At 54.5% G+C, this 20,352-nt stretch overlaps 2 protein-coding genes across 5 annotated transcripts in view; one reads left to right on the forward strand and one right to left on the reverse strand.

The window, feature by feature from the left end:
• LOC141257286 (uncharacterized) overlaps positions 1-20,352 on the forward strand; it is a 122,742-nt gene that overhangs the window by 61,095 nt on the left and 41,295 nt on the right. The gene's annotated exons all lie outside the window — the stretch shown is intronic.
• The window catches only part of LOC141258261 (uncharacterized), a 46,646-nt gene that overhangs the window by 25,120 nt on the left and 1,174 nt on the right, over positions 1-20,352 (reverse strand). Inside the window, exon 2 of one of the 3 annotated variants that reach the window (XM_073673279.1) lies at positions 17,059-17,156. The exons of the other annotated variants lie outside the window; for them this stretch is intronic. Coding sequence (XP_073529380.1) covers positions 17,059-17,156 — 98 coding nt within the window. The remainder of the gene's footprint in view (positions 1-17,058; positions 17,157-20,352) is intronic. 3 annotated transcript variants of the gene reach the window in all.

Here is a 20,352-nt window from a genome sequence, read left to right on the forward strand (position 1 = left end):
GAGAGGAAGACCCAGCCATCTCCTGAGCCCCAACCACCTTGTCCGCAACCTCCGGCCCCGGGTCCCCACTTCCCCCCTCCAGAGGGAGGTGCTGGAGAGCCCCGAACCGGTTGGAGAGATCCACCAGAGGGGGGGCGGCTGAACCCTCCAATGGCGCCTGGATCACGGTCAGAGAGTCAGAGGGGTCGCACTCCAAAGAGGCAGCTCGAGACCTGGTCCCCCTCCTACCTCTGGCCGTTTTTCTGTTACCCTTTTTCTTTTTCTGTGACCACTCCCCCTCTCCCTCATCTAGACTGTCACCAGAAGAGGGTTCCTGGGAAGACGCGGCGTCCTCTCGCTCTTCCCTTTCAAGTCTCTTGACTTCCTCGCTCAATTCGCTGTCTTTAGGATCCTCAGCTGCAAGTGAAGTACCTGGATCAGAGTTTAGGGACATTACTCTCTGCCCCCTGTCCCCACGGCGCTTCTCCTCCCGCCTCATGGTGGATGGCGGCAGCTTGCTCCTCACCGGATCCCTGCCTCCCCCGCCTCTGCTCGTCCCTTCACCGGCAAGATTAGTCCCTGCTTTCGCCTGTCCCGCACTCACCGCTTTCAGGACCGCATTGGCGAAGGAACGCGGACAGCGACTGAACGGGTGACCGAGGTCACCACACAAGTTACACCTAATCCTGCGACAGGCAGCAGCAAGATGACCGAGGTCCCCACAGAGTGCGCATTTCTGGGTGGTACACTGCGCAGTGAAGTGTGTGGGGCTACCGCACCTGTGACAGACCTTAGGCTGCCCCTGGTAGAAAATCAAGATCCTATCCCTCCCCAAAAAGGTTGAGGAGGGGATATGGGTAACAGTGTTTCCCGAAACCTTCAATTTCACCATGAAGGTCCAGGCCCCTGACCAGATACCATGGTCATCCAGATTCTTTTCGGAAATATTGGTGACCTCTCCGTATCGACTCACCCAGGTGGTAATGTCCATACAGGAAAGCGACTCGTTACTAGTCAAAACGGTCACTTTCCTGACTGAATCTTGGCGGGTTATTGCAAGGGGAAAGAGACCATGCCATTCGGGGCGACTCCGAGCCAGCTCATGGCGAGACCAGAAAAGCTCAAGGCCCTCCGGTCTCACGAAGCTGACATTGAAGTAGGAGGTCCCGTAGGGATGGATCAAGGCAAAGATGTCATATGCCGCAAAGCCCATCCCCAGCAGGAGCTCAACCACTTTCGACCTATCAGGACAGGCATCCTTGCTTACCCACTGGAGACGGACCACGTTCCTACGGTTACTCCTCTGCCCCGTTATCGGCAGAGACCAGACAGTCTCTGCCCCTCTATCTCGGAAGGCTGAAAGACCATGTCTCTCTATCCAGAAAGACAGATCAACCTCCCTCCCCTCTACAGTGATGGAGCTCTCCCCTCTCCTCAGGGCGTCCAGGAGCTGCTGTTGCAAGTCACCATCCCCAGGGCCACCAGACGAGGGCACACTACTACCCCCAGCACTGACAGCTCCTGAGTAGCTTTGAGCTGAAGCCCCAGTCAATGCTGGGGGGGCAGCGGGACCATCGCCTACTCCCCCCCACTAACACCAATGCTGCTCCCACCATTCACTCCACTTCTACTGCCACCATTCGCAGGACCACCACTCCCATCATTCACTCCACTACTTCTCCCACCATTTGCTACAACACTACTCCCACCATTCATTCCACCACTACCCCCACCATTCATTCCACCACTACCCCACCATTTGCTACACCACTACTCCCACCATCCCCACTACTCCCAGCATTCATTCCACCACTACCCCCACCATTCACTGCACCACTACTCCCACCATTCACTGCACCACTACTTTCATTCCCTTCACTTGTCACCCCATTACCAGCATTTACTCCACTGTTCTCTGCACCTTGCACAGTCACCTCCATTCCTTCCTCCCTTGTGTCTGGTGTCTCTGCACTCACACCTGCTGGGCCGGGGGAGGGGAGCACTTCCAGAGACTCCTTTCCCTCCAGCACCACACCCGTTTCCCTTTGGTTGCTGCTGGCTTTCTGCAGGTCGTCTCCTGGAGTGCCCCGCCCCCCTACTGGAGCATTTTGTTCCTTGTGCTGGGCACACTGTTTGTTGGGCACTGCTGCCCGCCCTGCACCCACAGATTTTGGGGCCTTACTGTCCTTTTTGGGTGCTGGGGCGCACTGCCGCCCTGTCGCAGCAGTGCGCCCAGTATTCTTGGCAGATGTTTTTTTTCACATCCCTCCCGGCCTCCCCGGCCCCGGTGATTACCGGCTTAGCCGCAGAGGGCAAGGAGGGAAACTCCACAGAACTTCCTATGTCCGGCGCTGTGAGTACCTCCACAGCCTCGCCCCCTGCACTGTTCCCCGCACAGATGGCAGCATCGCCAGACGTCCTTCTCCTCTCCCCACCTTGCCTCTGGCTCGAGCCCACTGCAGAGCCCGTGCCTTTAGGTTTGGTGGGGTTTACACAGGAGGTGGCAGGCGCAACATCAGACATTGGTACATACTTGTAACTCACCACCTCCTGTGCGGCTCCTCCGGTCTTCTTCCTCCTCTTTTTTTTCTCCTCCACTGGATCGTCCTCCCCGAAGGAAAACCGCGTCAGGTCCACTGGAGACTCCAGCAGTCGGATCTCCCTCAACAGTCCTCCTTCCTCCTTCCTCTTCCTCCCCCGACACTCCAGCCTCTGCTGTCGGAGTCCTCTGCCCTGCAGGGAGACCACTGGAACGCTGGCTCTGCCCCTCACTGGCTCCAGCACCTGGGGCTCCAGTCACCTCTTCATCCTCCCCCTCCTCTTCACTAAGGACGCCGGCTGGCGGTTCTCCTGAGGTGTTTAACCCCTTCATTTCTGAGAACCGCCGCTGGTTCTTAAACCTCTCCAGGAAGGGACCTGCGCTTTTCTCAATCCCCTCCCGGAGGAGCACTAACCTGACCACCTCGTCTCTGAGGGCTTTAAACCTCTGGGAGGTCGCGGGTCTCTCCTTGTTGGACGCCCGGGTGTTCAGAACCCGGGCCTCCCTCAGCTCCTCTTTCAGCTGGGTTAGTGCTTTGCCAGCGTCCTCGTATTCTCGTAGCATGGCGACCACTCGGGAGGAGAAGGAACTTGTGGACTCGCTGGAGCTCATCTCCCCCCAGGATCTTGCTGGACTCTTGTTCCTGGGGCCTGGGGTGCCCCGGTCTCCCTCTCTGGGCGAGCGATGAATCGTCTCGGGGTTGGAGTAGGTGGGTATGTTTTTCTTCACCCTACCCGATCTCCTCACTCCCTCCTGGGCCGGTTGTTGTGGCTCCTTGTCCCCCGCCGGCATAGACCGGGGGATAGGAGGCTGGGAAGCCATGCCGGCCTCCCAGTAAGCCTGCCTCTCCCTGGGGAGAAGAGAGGCAGACAACGACCCTCCTCCTGGAAGTCCTGGAGCTCACGAAGCAGGTGCTACTCTCAGCAGGGAGAAACTGATTGTGGGCACCTGTCCTACAGTCACCTCCCCCAGTAATGGCTGATAACAGGGAGTAATAGATTGTAGTCTCCTGTCCTACAGTCACCTCCCCCAGTAATGGCTGATAACAGGGAGTAATAGATTGTAGGTCTTTTTTATTTATAGAAGAAGAACATTACAGGACACAAAACATAAGAACAAAACTGCAGAACAAGACGACAAAAACCCGACACAAATCACAGAAAATAGAAACAAAATAAATCAAAACAGAAATATAAGATCCGACCTACAGAGAAAGAACAAAATCACCATCACCACAGGAATATATACATATACAAGAAATAAATACTATAAAACCCCCGGCCCAGCTTCATTCATACTACTATATACAATCCCACACAACGCTCACACCGTCCTATATACACATAAAACACCGGTCTATATACAAGATTATCTATATATATAATCGTCTTATCCCGTCTGTCTGTCTGTCTGTCCAGGAAATCCCACGTCGCTCATTGGTCCCGCAGTGGCCAATCAGCGCCGCGGGATTTCTGAAAAAAGATGGCAGCCGATAGCGGCTCATCTGCGGGACGGAGCTGAGCGGCGATGCAGCCGGGAGACGAGCACCGCGAGGCCGCCAACAGCAGAAGGAACCCGACCGCCGGACCCATTTGCGGGACGGAGATGCAGCCGGGAGATGAGTGGCGCGAGGCGCTCATCTCCCGGCCGGTAGCAGCGGATGGACCGCCGGCGCCGCTGACCTCCATGCGGAAGGGAGGACCGGGGAGCGGAGCTGCGGGTCGGGATACTTCTGCTGCGAGCGCCCGCGATGTCCCGGGTTCTCGCAGCGTAAGTAGCCGCACAGGCAGCGCCGCTCCCCGGTCCTCACCAAGACGATTCGATGATTGGTCGCGGTCTTCGGACCCGACCGATCACTGATCTTAGCGCAAAAGTTAAACACCGCTGTGCTGATTGGTCGCTGACGCTGCCCGCGACCAATCACCGATTTTGGCGCCAAATTTAAATATCGGCCGCGACCAATCACCACAGCGGTGTTTAAATGTGGAGCCAAGATCGGTGATTGGTCGCGGACGCTATTTAAATGTGGCACCAAAATCGGTGATTGGTCTCGCACAGCGTCGGCGACCAATCAGCGATTTTTAACACAAATGTCCGGACCTTTGTAACACCATGCGGATACTGTGGGGACATCAGCGGCTAGGGTGCGAAGGGAGGACCGGGGAGCGGCGCTGCGGGTCGGGATACTTCTGCTGCGAGCAGTCGCTCATGTCCCGGGTTCTCGCAGTGGAAGTATCCGCACAGGCAGCGGCGCTCCCCGGTCCTCACCAAGACGATTCCGCTCCCCGCTCCTCACCAATACGATTCGCTGATTGGTCGCGCTCTCCACACCCGACCAATCAGTGATCTTGGCGCTAAAGTTAAACACCGCTCTGCTGATTGGTTGCGGGCAGCGGCCGCGACCAATCACCGATTTGGGCGCCACATTTAAATAGCGGCCGCGACCAATCACCGATCTTGCCGCCACATTTAAACACTGCTGTGCTGATTGGACGCGGACGCAGGACGCGTCCAATCAGCGAGATTGGCGCCAAATTTAAACAACGCTCTGTTGATTGGTTGCGGACTCCAGCCGCGACCAATCTACGAGATTGGCGCCAAATTTAAGCAACGCTCTGCTGATTGATCGCGGTCGCTGGCCGAGATCAATCAGCAGTATTGGCGCAAAATTTAAACACCGCTCTGCTGATTGGTCGCGGTTGTCGGCCGTGACCAGTCAGCAGTATTGGCGCCAAATTTAAACCTCACTCTGCTGATTGGTCGCAACCACCGGCCGCGAACAATCTGCGTTTTTTGTGCCAAATGTAAACCCCGCTCTGCTGATTGGTCGCGGTCGCCGGCCGCGACCCATCAGCATTATTGGTGCCAAATTTAAACCCTGCTATGCTGATTGGTCGCGTCCACCAGCCGCGAACAATCAGCGAGATTGGCGCCAAATTTAAACACCTCTCTGCTGATTGGTCGCGGTTGTCGGCCGTGACCAATCAGCAGTATTGGCGCCAAATGTAAACCTCACTCTGCTGATTGGTCGCGGCCGATGGTTGCGACCAATCTGCGCTTTTTGTGCCAAATTTAAACACCGCTCTGCTGATTGGTCGCGGTCGGCGATCAATCAGCGATTTTGGCGCCAAATTTAAACCCCGCTCTGCATCGCTCTGCTGATTGGGCGCGGTCGCGACCAATCAGCACTATTGTCGCCAAATTTAAACACCTCTTTGCTGATTGGTCGCGGTTGCCGAACGCGACCAATCAGCGATTTTGGCCCCAAATTTAAACACAGCTCTGCTGATTGCGCCCGGTCGGCCGCATACCTATTCTAGAATACCCGATGCATTAGAATCGGGCCACCATCTAGTATACAATAAAACACTAAACCTAATATAACGTATATACAACCGGAAACTAACACTAACCTACTGGTCCCACTGCCTGACCTTACAGTCACCCCCTTACCGCACCTCATTCACACCACAGAAAACCAAAAATAACAATATATACAATAGTGACATGGACAACATATATATTTTTTTTTTTATGTAATTTTTAATATATATATAAAACACAGACCTACACTAACTATCCCGCCACCCCTGATCCAGCTCTGGCCACAAAGTTCAGGATTACTCCGAGCTAGGATCAGGCCCCAAAGTTTTTCCCCAGGCGGGGCCTGGACCAGGCCAGATCAGTCCTCTTATCACCGCTGATGAAGAACCCCCCCAAAACCCCCACCCAACCTAACTAAAAACCCCTATTATACATTATATACAATATATACAGAACACAACCTACACACTCACCATCCAAGGCTCAAGTTCGATGCCGGCAAACCTTCTATCCAGGAGACAGAAATACAAAACAAAAATCTAGGGTGGAAAGACATCAGCCCACCACCAGGGTATAGGAGTACTACCGGACTAAGGCACCCTGAAGGAAAAGCCCCTCCAGAGACGGGCCGCCCTCCGGGCACCCAGTCCTTCATACTCCAGAGAACGTACCTTCACCAGGTCACCTAGGATGTTCCTACAGACTTCATCTACATGGAGGATTTTACTCTGCGTCGAGACTAAAACTCGTGCGTTCCACGTGAAATACCTGACCACTGCGCTGACTATGAATAAAGTGTCTCGGTCCCTTCTCCCAAGGTCTCCGAACGCTCCATAGGCCCACCCGGCGTAGGACAGAGTAGCCAGCCGCGGCCAACCAATGGAAGCCCCCACCCTGTTGTACACCTCTGTATTAAAGGGACAATGAAGCAGGAAGTGCTCCATGCTTTCCAGCACGTTAGCACAAGCCTCACGGGGGCAATTCCTGTCCTCGGAGCTCCTGTACTTCAAATTGTCCCTCACATACAGCTTACCATGGAAGCAGCGCCAAGTCAAGTCCCAGTACTTCTCGGGGATCCTGCTAGAATTTAACAAACTTAACCCAACCTCCAGATCCCGACTTGGGCAGTCTTTGAGGACCAATGGACTCTGAAAATGAGAAAGCAAGACCCTCATATCGAGGAGTTTCCTCGGGAGGGACCTCACCTCCCACAATCCCAGACCCCACCGGCGGATCATTTTCAGAACCAGGGTAACGTAAGCCGGGAGATGCCCGTGTGGTGTGCGAAGATCCTTCTCTCTTCCCCCTGTCTCCCATTCCTGGAAGAAAGGCTGAAACCATCCCTTGCAGGAGAATACCCACGGAGGAGCCCTCTCTTTCCAGAGGTTTGCCACGTTCACTTTCAAGAAGGTGTTCACTAGGAACACCATGGGGTTCACCATATTCAAACCCCCTAGTCTCCTCGTGCGGTAAGTGACCTCCTGCTTGACTAGGTTCAGTCTGTTCCCCCATAACATCTGGAAGAACAGACTATAGACCCGTGTCCAGAGAGGCTCTGGCAAGACACAGACGCTGCCCAGGTAGATTAGCAAGGGGAGCAGGAAAGCTTTGCACAGGCCAACCCTTTCCCTCAGGGTCAAAGACCAACCCCTCCATTGGTCCACTCTTTGGGCGACACCTTTGATTCTGCCTTCCCAGTTTTTCGTGGGGTAATCACCCTGGCCGAATTCGATGCCCAGGACTTTGGCATGTTCTTGGGGTTCGGGGAGGGTGTCCGGAAGATCAAACCCGGGATCTCCGCCTCCCAGCCAAAGACTCTCACACTTATCCTGGTTGACCTTGGACCCGGATGCCTCCGAGTAGCGCTCCACTTCTGACATCACCACCATTGCCTCCTCTTGCGAAGAAACAAAGACGGTGACATCGTCCGCGTAGGCCACCACCCTCAGGATAGCCTCCGGCGCCGCCCATCCGCACCCCCACCAACGGTCCACAATCGATCCTTCTGAGGAAGGGATCGATTGCAAACGCGTAAAGCAAAGGGCTAAGAGGACAGCCCTGACGGACACCGGATCCTACCCCGAAAGGTCGTCCAATCCACCCATTCACCAGAGGGAAAGTCTCAGCCCCTGCATACAAGGTCTTAAGCCAGTCCACAAACCCTCCAGGCAGACCATACCTCAAAAGAGTGGACCAGAGGTACTCGTGGTTAACCCGATCAAAGGCTTTTGCCTGATCCAGGGTCAGCAAGAACCCCTTCCAAAGGCCCGCCCTGCCTTGCTTCACGGCCTCTCGGACACATAGAACAGCACTAAAAGTGCTACGGCCAGGAACGCAACAGTGCTGAACTTCCGAAAGGAGCCGGGGTGAAAACTTCACCAGCCTGTTGAAAAGTATCTTAGCCAAAATCTTCCTGTCCACATTGAGAAGTGCTATGGGACGCCATTTCTCAATGCGTGACGGATCCTTACCCTTTGACAAAATGATCAAAGCTGACCTCCTTAATGATCTCGGCAGAGTGCCTGAGGAGAGACACTCGCTAAACACCTGAGTCAAGAGGGGGACCAAAGAGTCCCTAAAGGTCCTAAAGAACTCGGATGTTAAGCCATCCGGACCTGGCGACTTTTTGGGCCTAAGCCCATCGATCGCCAGTCTCACTTCCTCTTCTTTGATCGCTTCTGCCAAACCGCCCAGCGAGAGGTCAGCCCCTGGCTCAGGAACAGATTCAGCCAGGAAAGCCGACATCCCGTCACGATCAAGCTCCCTCCTACCCAAGAGGTGCAAGTAGTAGGAACTGACGACCTCCAAGATCCCTGATTTGGACCTTCTCAGGGACCCCGTACTGTCCACCAGCCCCGTCACTATCTTACTATTCACTGACATCCTACAGTTTCTGTAAGGGTCGGGCGAGCAGTACTTCCCGTAGTCCCTCTCGAAAACCAAAGATGCGTGCCTATCGTACTGACACCTCTTCAGCAAGGACTTCACTCTGGAGATCTCCTCGCGGCTACCTCCAGTCGAGACAAGATGCTCGAGTTTCCTCCTCAGGCTCTGATACAGGCGATCCCTGTTCAGGCTTCTGAGGTTCGAGAGCTGCCGGAAGAATCTCGCCTCCCGATGTTTGAACATCTCCCACCACTCCGACTTAGTGTTACTTAGGCCCAGCAATGGTACCTGGCTCTGAAAGAATTCCTCAAAAGACCGTCTTACAGCTTCTTCCTCAAGGAGTGACGAATTTAGCTTCCAATATCCTCTTCCTATCCGAGGAGTCTCTGTAACGTTCAGAGAAAACATAATCAAACAGTGATCGGAGAACTCCACCTCCACAACTGACAACGGTGAAGAGACGGCCTCCTCCTTCAAATAAAACCTGTCTAGCCTAGACCTGCACTGACTACCTCTAAAAAAGGTGAATCCCGTGTCGCCCGGGTTGTGCCGGATGTGGACATCCACCAGGCGAGCCTCACTCACTATCCTGTTTAACGCGACGCAGTCATAAGCCAGCCGGTCTCCGGAACCTCCTCTATCACAGGATCTCGTGACATTGTTGAAATGCCCTCCGAAGACCACCTGCCGATTCGAATACAAAAATGGTTTGATCTTCAGGAAGAGACATTTGCGGTCCCACTTGGACTGGGGACCGTAGATGTTAATGAGCCGAAGCTCTTGTCCCCCCATGAAGACATCTAGGATCAAGCATCTCCCCATTTCTAATTCGATCACTCGTCTGCATTCAACTGCTGCGGTCTTAAAAAGGACCGCCACCCCGCTATACGGCTCGGCTGCAAGAGACCAGTAGGAGGGTCCATGCCTCCACTCCCACCTTGCTTTATGCAAGGTTGATATATCGGTCAACCTGGTCTCCTGCAAAAACAAAATGTCGGCGTCAAGTTGGCCGAGAAAATGAAAGGCCGTGTACCTTGCCGCATCTGACTTTATGCTGCAAACATTAATAGTTGCCAGCGTCAACGGGGTGGGTGCCGTCATCATGATTGATTGAATTAGATAGCCTTTTTCTTCCCACCACTGACAGTCCCAACCTCTTCCTCCGATAATGACGGGTTTTTAGTGCGCTTAAGACAAACAGACTCGTCCATTCTCTCCTTACATACATTCTTGCCCTTGTCTGGTAGTCCTGGGTTAGTCGTCCCCCCAGAGGGCTTTGTATTCGCCCCCCGAGAGGAAGACCCAGCCATCTCCTGAGCCCCAACCACCTTGTCCGCAACCTCCGGCCCCGGGTCCCCACTTCCCCCCTCCAGAGGGAGGTGCTGGAGAGCCCCGAACCGGTTGGAGAGATCCACCAGAGGGGGGGCGGCTGAACCCTCCAATGGCGCCTGGATCACGGTCAGAGAGTCAGAGGGGTCGCACTCCAAAGAGGCAGCTCGAGACCTGGTCCCCCTCCTACCTCTGGCCGTTTTTCTGTTACCCTTTTTCTTTTTCTGTGACCACTCCCCCTCTCCCTCATCTAGACTGTCACCAGAAGAGGGTTCCTGGGAAGACGCGGCGTCCTCTCGCTCTTCCCTTTCAAGTCTCTTGACTTCCTCGCTCAATTCACTGTCTTTAGGATCCTCAGCTGCAAGTGAAGTACCTGGATCAGAGTTTAGGGACATTACTCTCTGCCCCCTGTCCCCACGGCGCTTCTCCTCCCGCCTCATGGTGGATGGCGGCAGCTTGCTCCTCACCGGATCCCTGCCTCCCCCGCCTCTGCTCGTCCCTTCACCGGCAAGATTAGTCCCTGCTTTCGCCTGTCCCGCACTCACCGCTTTCAGGACCGCATTGGCGAAGGAACGCGGACAGCGACTGAACGGGTGACCGAGGTCACCACACAAGTTACACCTAATCCTGCGACAGGCAGCAGCAAGATGACCGAGGTCCCCACAGAGTGCGCATTTCTGGGTGGTACACTGCGCAGTGAAGTGTGTGGGGCTACCGCACCTGTGACAGACCTTAGGCTGCCCCTGGTAGAAAATCAAGATCCTATCCCTCCCCAAAAAGGTTGAGGAGGGGATATGGGTAACAGTGTTTCCCGAAACCTTCAATTTCACCATGAAGGTCCAGGCCCCTGACCAGATACCATGGTCATCCAGATTCTTTTCGGAAATATTGGTGACCTCTCCGTATCGACTCACCCAGGTGGTAATGTCCATACAGGAAAGCGACTCGTTACTAGTCAAAACGGTCACTTTCCTGACTGAATCTTGGCGGGTTATTGCAAGGGGAAAGAGACCATGCCATTCGGGGCGACTCCGAGCCAGCTCATGGCGAGACCAGAAAAGCTCAAGGCCCTCCGGTCTCACGAAGCTGACATTGAAGTAGGAGGTCCCGTAGGGATGGATCAAGGCAAAGATGTCATATGCCGCAAAGCCCATCCCCAGCAGGAGCTCAACCACTTTCGACCTATCAGGACAGGCATCCTTGCTTACCCACTGGAGACGGACCACGTTCCTACGGTTACTCCTCTGCCCCGTTATCGGCAGAGACCAGACAGTCTCTGCCCCTCTATCTCGGAAGGCTGAAAGACCATGTCTCTCTATCCAGAAAGACAGATCAACCTCCCTCCCCTCTACAGTGATGGAGCTCTCCCCTCTCCTCAGGGCGTCCAGGAGCTGCTGTTGCAAGTCACCATCCCCAGGGCCACCAGACGAGGGCACACTACTACCCCCAGCACTGACAGCTCCTGAGTAGCTTTGAGCTGAAGCCCCAGTCAATGCTGGGGGGGCAGCGGGACCATCGCCTACTCCCCCCCACTAACACCAATGCTGCTCCCACCATTCACTCCACTTCTACTGCCACCATTCGCAGGACCACCACTCCCATCATTCACTCCACTACTTCTCCCACCATTTGCTACAACACTACTCCCACCATTCATTCCACCACTACCCCCACCATTCATTCCACCACTACCCCACCATTTGCTACACCACTACTCCCACCATCCCCACTACTCCCAGCATTCATTCCACCACTACCCCCACCATTCACTGCACCACTACTCCCACCATTCACTGCACCACTACTTTCATTCCCTTCACTTGTCACCCCATTACCAGCATTTACTCCACTGTTCTCTGCACCTTGCACAGTCACCTCCATTCCTTCCTCCCTTGTGTCTGGTGTCTCTGCACTCACACCTGCTGGGCCGGGGGAGGGGAGCACTTCCAGAGACTCCTTTCCCTCCAGCACCACACCCGTTTCCCTTTGGTTGCTGCTGGCTTTCTGCAGGTCGTCTCCTGGAGTGCCCCGCCCCCCTACTGGAGCATTTTGTTCCTTGTGCTGGGCACACTGTTTGTTGGGCACTGCTGCCCGCCCTGCACCCACAGATTTTGGGGCCTTACTGTCCTTTTTGGGTGCTGGGGCGCACTGCCGCCCTGTCGCAGCAGTGCGCCCAGTATTCTTGGCAGATGTTTTTTTTCACATCCCTCCCGGCCTCCCCGGCCCCGGTGATTACCGGCTTAGCCGCAGAGGGCAAGGAGGGAAACTCCACAGAACTTCCTATGTCCGGCGCTGTGAGTACCTCCACAGCCTCGCCCCCTGCACTGTTCCCCGCACAGATGGCAGCATCGCCGGACGTCCTTCTCCTCTCCCCACCTTGCCTCTGGCTCGAGCCCACTGCAGAGCCCGTGCCTTTAGGTTTGGTGGGGTTTACACAGGAGGTGGCAGGCGCAACATCAGACATTGGTACATACTTGTAACTCACCACCTCCTGTGCGGCTCCTCCGGTCTTCTTCCTCCTCTTTTTTTTCTCCTCCACTGGATCGTCCTCCCCGAAGGAAAACCGCGTCAGGTCCACTGGAGACTCCAGCAGTCGGATCTCCCTCAACAGTCCTCCTTCCTCCTTCCTCTTCCTCCCCCGACACTCCAGCCTCTGCTGTCGGAGTCCTCTGCCCTGCAGGGAGACCACTGGAACGCTGGCTCTGCCCCTCACTGGCTCCAGCACCTGGGGCTCCAGTCACCTCTTCATCCTCCCCCTCCTCTTCACTAAGGACGCCGGCTGGCGGTTCTCCTGAGGTGTTTAACCCCTTCATTTCTGAGAACCGCCGCTGGTTCTTAAACCTCTCCAGGAAGGGACCTGCGCTTTTCTCAATCCCCTCCCGGAGGAGCACTAACCTGACCACCTCGTCTCTGAGGGCTTTAAACCTCTGGGAGGTCGCGGGTCTCTCCTTGTTGGACGCCCGGGTGTTCAGAACCCGGGCCTCCCTCAGCTCCTCTTTCAGCTGGGTTAGTGCTTTGCCAGCGTCCTCGTATTCTCGTAGCATGGCGACCACTCGGGAGGAGAAGGAACTTGTGGACTCGCTGGAGCTCATCTCCCCCCAGGATCTTGCTGGACTCTTGTTCCTGGGGCCTGGGGTGCCCCGGTCTCCCTCTCTGGGCGAGCGATGAATCGTCTCGGGGTTGGAGTAGGTGGGTATGTTTTTCTTCACCCTACCCGATCTCCTCACTCCCTCCTGGGCCGGTTGTTGTGGCTCCTTGTCCCCCGCCGGCATAGACCGGGGGATAGGAGGCTGGGAAGCCATGCCGGCCTCCCAGTAAGCCTGCCTCTCCCTGGGGAGAAGAGAGGCAGACCACGACCCTCCTCCTGGAAGTCCTGGAGCTCACGAAGCAGGTGCTACTCTCAGCAGGGAGAAACTGATTGTGGGCACCTGTCCTACAGTCACCTCCCCCAGTAATGGCTGATAACAGGGAGTAATAGATTGTAGTCTCCTGTCCTACAGTCACCTCCCCCAGTAATGGCTGATAACAGGGAGTAATAGATTGTAGGTCTTTTTTATTTATAGAAGAAGAACATTACAGGACACAAAACATAAGAACAAAACTGCAGAACAAGACGACAAAAACCCGACACAAATCACAGAAAATAGAAACAAAATAAATCAAAACAGAAATATAAGATCCGACCTACAGAGAAAGAACAAAATCACCATCACCACAGGAATATATACATATACAAGAAATAAATACTATAAAACCCCCGGCCCAGCTTCATTCATACTACTATATACAATCCCACACAACGCTCACACCGTCCTATATACACATAAAACACCGTCCTATATACAAGATTATATACAATAAAACACTAAACCTAATATAACGTATATACAACCGGGAACTAACACTAACCTACTGGTCCCACTGCCTGACCTTACAGTCACCCCCTTACCGCACCTCATTCACACCACAAAAAAACAAAAACAAAAATATATACAATAGTGACATGGACAATTTTTTTTTTTTTTTTTTTTTTATATTTTATATATTTTTTTAATTTTTAATATATATACATAAAACACAGACCTACACTAACTATCCCGCCACCCCTGATCCAGCTCTGGCCACAAAGTTCAGGATTACTCCGAGCTAGGATCAGGCCCCAAAGTTTTTCCCCAGGCGGGGCCTGGACCAGGCCAGATCAGTCCTCTTATCACCGCTGATGAAGAACCCCCCCCCCAAATCCCCCACCCAACCTAACTAAAAACCCCTATTATACATTATATACAATATATACAGGACACAACCTACACACTCACCATCCAAGGCTCAAGTTCGATGCCGGCAAACCTTCTATTCAGGAGACAGAAATACAAAACAAAAATCTAGGGTGGAAAGACATCAGCCCACCACCAGGATATAGGAGTACTACCGGACTAAGGCACCCTGAAGGAAAAGCCCCTCCAGAGACGGGCCGCCCTCCGGACACCCAGTCCTTCATACTCCAGAGAACGTACCTTCACCAGGTCACCTAGGATGTTCCTACAGACTTCATCTACATGGAGGATTTTACTCTGCGTCGAGATTAAAACTCGTGCGTTCCACGTGAAATACCTGACCACTGCGCTGACTATGAATAAAGTGTCTCGGTCCCTTCTCCCAAGGTCTCCGAACGCTCCATAGGCCCACCCGGCGTAGGACAGAGTAGCCAGCCGCGGCCAACCAATGGAAGCCCCCACCCTGTTGTACACCTCTGTATTAAAGGGACAATGAAGCAGGAAGTGCTCCATGCTTTCCAGCACGTTAGCACAAGCCTCACGGGGGCAATTCCTGTCCTCGGAGCTCCTGTACTTCAAATTGTCCCTCACATACAGCTTACCATGGAAGCAGCGCCAAGTCAAGTCCCAGTACTTCTTGGGGATCCTGCTAGAATTTAACAAACTCAACCCAACCTCCAGATCCCGACTTGGGCAGTCTTTGAGGACCAATGGACTCTGAAAATGAGAAAGCAAGACCCTCATATCGAGGAGCTTCCTCGGGAGGGATCTCACCTCCCACATTCCCAGACCCCACCGGCGGATCATTTTCAGAACCGGGGTAACGTAAGCCGGGAGATGCCCGTGTGGTGTGCGGAGATCCTTCACTCTTCCCCCTGTCTCCCATTCCTGGAAGAAAGGCTGAAACCATCCCTTGCAGGAGAATACCCACGGAGGAGCCCTCTCTTTCCAGAGGTTTGCCACATTCACTTTCAAGAAGGTGTTCACTAGGAACACCACGGGGTTCACCATATTCAAACCCCCTAGTCTCCTCGTGCGGTAAGTGACCTCCCGCTTGACTAACATCTGGAAGAACAGACTGTAGACCCGTGTCCAGAGAGGCTCTGGCAAGACACAGACGCTGCCCAGGTAGATTAGCAAGGGGAGCAGGAAAGCCTTGCACAGGCCAACCCTTTCCCTCAGGGTCAAAGACCAACCCCTCCATTGGTCCACTCTTTGGGCGACACCTTTGATTCTGCCTTCCCAGTTTTTCGTGGGGTAATCACCCTGGCCGAATTCGATGCCCAGGACTTTGGCATGTTCTTGGGGTTCGGGGAGGGTGTCCGGAAGATCAAACCCGGGATCTCCGCCTCCCAGCCAGAGACTCTCACACTTATCCTGGTTGACCTTGGACCCGGATGCCTCCGAGTAGCGCTCCACTTCTGACATCACCGCCGCTGCCTCCTCTTGCAAAGAAACAAAGACGGTGACATCGTCCGCGTAGGCCACCACCCTCAGGATAGCCTCCGGCGCCGCCCCGCCCATCCGCACCCCCGCCAACGGTCCACAATCGATCCTTCTGAGGAAGGGATCGATCGCAAACGCGTAAAGCAAAGGGCTAAGAGGACAGCCCTGACGGACACCGGATCCTACCCCGAAAGGTCGTCCAATCCACCCATTCACCAGAGGGAAAGTCTCAGCCCCTGCATACAAGGTCTTAAGCCAGTCCACAAACCCTCCAGGCAGACCATACCTCAAAAGAGTGGACCAGAGGTACTCGTGGTTAACCCGATCAAAGGCTTTTGCCTGATCCAGGGTCAGCAAGAACCCCTTCCAAAGGCCCGCCCTGCCTTGCTCCACGGCCTCTCGGACACCTAGAACAGCACTAAAAGTGCTACGGCCAGGAACGCAACAGTGCTGAACCTCCGAAAGGAGCCGGGGTGCAAACTTCACCAGCCTGTTGAAAAGTATCTTAGCCAAAATCTTCCTGTCCACATTGAGAAGTGCTATGGGACGCCAGTTCTCAATGCGTGACGGATCCTTACCCTTTGACAAAATGATCAAAGCTGACCTCCTTAATGATCTCGGCAGAGTGCCCGAGGAGAGACACTCGTTAAACACCTGAGTCAAGAGGGGGACCAAAGAGTCCCTAAAGGTCCTAAAGAACTCGGATGTTAAGCCATCCGGACCTGGCGACTTTTTGGGCCTAAGCCCATCGATCGCCAGTCTCACTTCCTCTTCTTTGATCGCTTCTGCCAAACCGCCCAGCGAGAGGTCAGCCCCTGGCTCAGGAACAGATTCAGCCAGGAAAACCGACATCCCGTCACGATCCAGCTCCCTCCTTCCCAAGAGGTGCGAGTAGTAGGAACTGACGACCTCCAAGATCCCTGATCTGGACCTTCTCAGGGACCCCGTACTGTCCACCAGCCCCGTCACTATCTTACTATTCACTGACATCTTACAGTTTCTGTAAGGGTCGGGCGAGCAGTACTTCCCGTAGTCCCTCTCGAAAACCAAAGATGCGTGCCTATCGTACTGACACCTCTTCAGCAAGGACTTCACTCTGGAGATCTCCTCGCGGCTACCTCCAGTCGAGACAAGATGCTCGAGTTTCCTCCTCAGGCTCTGATACAGGCGATCCCTGTTCAGGCTTCTGAGGTTCGAGAGCTGCCGGAAGAATCTCGCCACCCGATGTTTGAACATCTCCCACCACTCTGACTTAGTGTTACTTAGGCCCAGCAACGGTACCTGGTTCTGAAAGAATTCCTCAAAAGACCGTCTTACAGCTTCTTCCTCAAGGAGTGACGAATTCAGCTTCCAATAGCCTCTTCCCATCCGAGGAGTCTCTGTAACGTTCAGAGAAAACATAATCAAACAGTGATCGGAGAACTCCACCTCCACAATCGACAACGGTGAAGAGACGGCCTCCTCCTTCAAATAAAACCTATCTTGCCTAGACCTGCACTGACTACCTCTAAAAAAGGTGAAACCCGTGTCGCCCGGGTTGTGCCGGATGTGGACATCCACCAGGCGAGCCTCACTCACTATCCTGTTTAACGTGACGCAGTCATAAGCCAGCTGGTCTCCGGAACCTCCTCTATCACAGGATCTCGTGACGTTGTTGAAATCCCCTCCGAAGACCACCTGCCGACTCGAAAATAAAAAAGGTTTGATCTTCAGGAAGAGACATTTGCGGTCCCACTTGGACTGGGGACCGTAGATGTTAATGAGCCGAACCTCTTGTCCCCTCATGGAGACATCTAGGATCAAGCATCTCCCCATTTCTAATTCGATCACTCGTCTGCATTCAACCGCTGCGGTCTTAAAAAGGACCGCCACCCCGCTATACGGCTCGGCCGCAAGAGACCAGTAGGAGGGTCCATGCCTCCACTCCCGCCTTGCTTTATGCAAGGTTGATATATCGGTCAACCTGGTCTCCTGCAAAAACAAAATGTCGGCGTCAAGTTGGCCGAGAAAATGAAAGGCCGTGTACCTTGCCGCATCTGACTTTATGCTGCAAACGTTAATAGTTGCTAGCGTCAATGGGGTGGGTGCCGCCATCATGATTGATTGAATTAGATAGCCTTTTTCTTCCCACCACTGACAGTCCCAACCTCTTCCTCTGATAATGACGGGTTTTTAGTGCGCTTAAGACAAACAGACTCGTCCATTCTCTCCTTACATACATTCTTGCCCTCGTCTGGTGGTCCTGGGTTAGTTGTCCCCCCAGAGGGCTTTGTATTTGCCCCCCGAGAGGAAGACCCAGCCATCTCCTGAGCCCCAACCACCTTGTCCGCAACCTCCGGCCCCGGGTCCCCACTTCCCCCCTCCAGAGGGAGGTCCTGGAGAGCCCCGAACCGGTTGGAGAGATCCACCAGAGGGGGGGCGGCTGAACCCTCCAATGGCGCCTGGATCATGGCCAGAGAGTCAGAGGGGTCGCACTCCAAAGAGGCAGCTCGAGACCTGGTCCCCCTCCTACCTCTGGCCGCTTTCCTGTTACCCTTTTTCTTTTTCTGTGACCACTCCCCCTCTCCCTCATCTAGACTGTCACCAGAAGAGGGTTCCTGGGAAGATGTGGCGTCCTCTCGCTCTTCCCTTTCAAGTCTCTTGACTTCCTCGCTCAATTCGCTGTCTTTAGGATCCACAGCTGCAAGTGAAGTACCTGGGTCAGAGTTTAGGGACATTACTCCCTGCCCCCTGTCCCCACGGCGCTTCTCCTGCCGCCTGATGGTGGATGGCGGCAGCTTGCTCCTCACCGGTTCCCTGCCTCCCCCGCCCCTACTGGTCCCTTCACCGGCAAGATTAGTTCCAGCTTTCGCCTGTCCCGCACTCGCCGCTTTCAGGACCGCATTGGCGAAGGAACGCGGACAGCGACTGAACGGGTGACCGAGGTCACCACACAAGTTACACCTAATCCTGCGACAGGCAGCAGCAAGATGACCGAGGTCCCCACACAGTGCGCATTTCTGGGTGGTACACTGCGCACTGAAGTGTGTGGGGCTACCGCACCTGTGACGGACCTTAGGCTGCCCCCGGTAGAAAATCAAGATCCTATCCCTCCCCAAAAAGGTTGAGGAGGGGATATGGGTAACAGTGTTTCCCGAAACCTTCAATCTCACCATGAAGGTCCAGGCCCCTGACCAGATACCATGATCATCCAGATTCTTTTCGGGAATATTGGTGACCTCTCCGTATCGACTCACCCAGGTGGTAATGTCCATACAGGAAAGCGACTCGTTACTAGTCAAAACGGTCACTTTCCTGACTGAATCTTGGCGGGTTATTGCCAGGGGAAAGAGACCATGCCATTCGGGGCGACTCCGAGCCAGCTCATGGCGAGACCAGAAAAGCTCAAGGCCCTCCTGTCTCACGAAGCTGACATTGAAGTAGGAGGTCCCGTAGGGATGGATCAAGGCAAAGATGTCATATGCCCCAAAGCCCATCCCCAGCAGGAGCTCAACCACCTTCGACCTATCAGGACAGGCATCCTTGCTTACCCACTGGAGACGGACCACGTTCCTACGGTTACTCCTCTGCCCCGTTGTCGGCAGAGACCAGACAGTCTCTGCCCCTCTATCTCGGAAGGCTGAAAGACCATGTCTCTTTATCCAGAAAGACAGATCAACCTCCCTCCCCTCTACAGTGATGGAGCTCTCCCCTCTCCTCAGGGCGTCCAGGAGCTGCTGTTGCAAGTCACCATCCCCAGGACCACCAGACGAGGGCGCACTACTACCCCCAGCACTGACAGCTCCTGAATAGCTTTGGGCTGAAGCCCCCGCCAATGCTGGGGGGGCAGCGGGACTAGCGCCTACTCCCCCCCCCCACCAACACCAGTGCTGCTCCCACCATTCACTCCAGTACTAGTCACACCATTCGCAGGACCATTACTCCCACCATTCATTCCACCACTACCCCCATCATTCCCACTACTCCCAGCATTCATTCCACCACTACCCCCATCATTCCCACTACTCCCAGCATTCATTCCACCACTACCCCCATCATTCCCACTACTCACAGCATTCATTCCACCACTACCCCCATCATTCATTCCACCACTACCCCCACCATTCACTGTACCACTACTTTCATTCCCTTTACTTGTCACCCCATTACCACCATTTCCTCCGCTGTTCTCTGCACCTTCCACAGTCACCTCCATTCCTTCCTCCCTTGTGTCTGGTGCACTCACACCTGCTGGGCCGGGGGAGGGGAGCACTCCCAGAGACTCCTTTCCCTGCAGCACCACACCCGTTTCCCTTTGGTTGCTGCTGGCTTTCTGCAGGTCGTCTCCTGGAGCGCCCTGCCCCCCTACTGCAGCATTTTGGTCCTTGTTCTGGCCAGACTGTTTGTTGGGCACTGCTGCCCGCCCTGCACCCACAGACTTTGGGGTCTTAGTGTCCTTTTTGGGCGCTGGGGCACACTGCCCCCCTGTCGCAGCAGTGCGCCCAGTATTCTTGGCGGATGTTTTTTCACATCCTTCCCTGCCCCCCCAGCCCCGGTGATAACCGGCTTAGCCGCAGAGGGCAGGGTGGGAAACTC

This window comes from Phyllobates terribilis, unplaced genomic scaffold (genome assembly GCF_046119375.1).
Source record: "Phyllobates terribilis strain yellow unplaced genomic scaffold, ASM4611937v1 Scaffold_3__8_contigs__length_932513732, whole genome shotgun sequence".
Classification (NCBI taxonomy): domain Eukaryota; kingdom Metazoa; phylum Chordata; class Amphibia; order Anura; family Dendrobatidae; genus Phyllobates; species Phyllobates terribilis.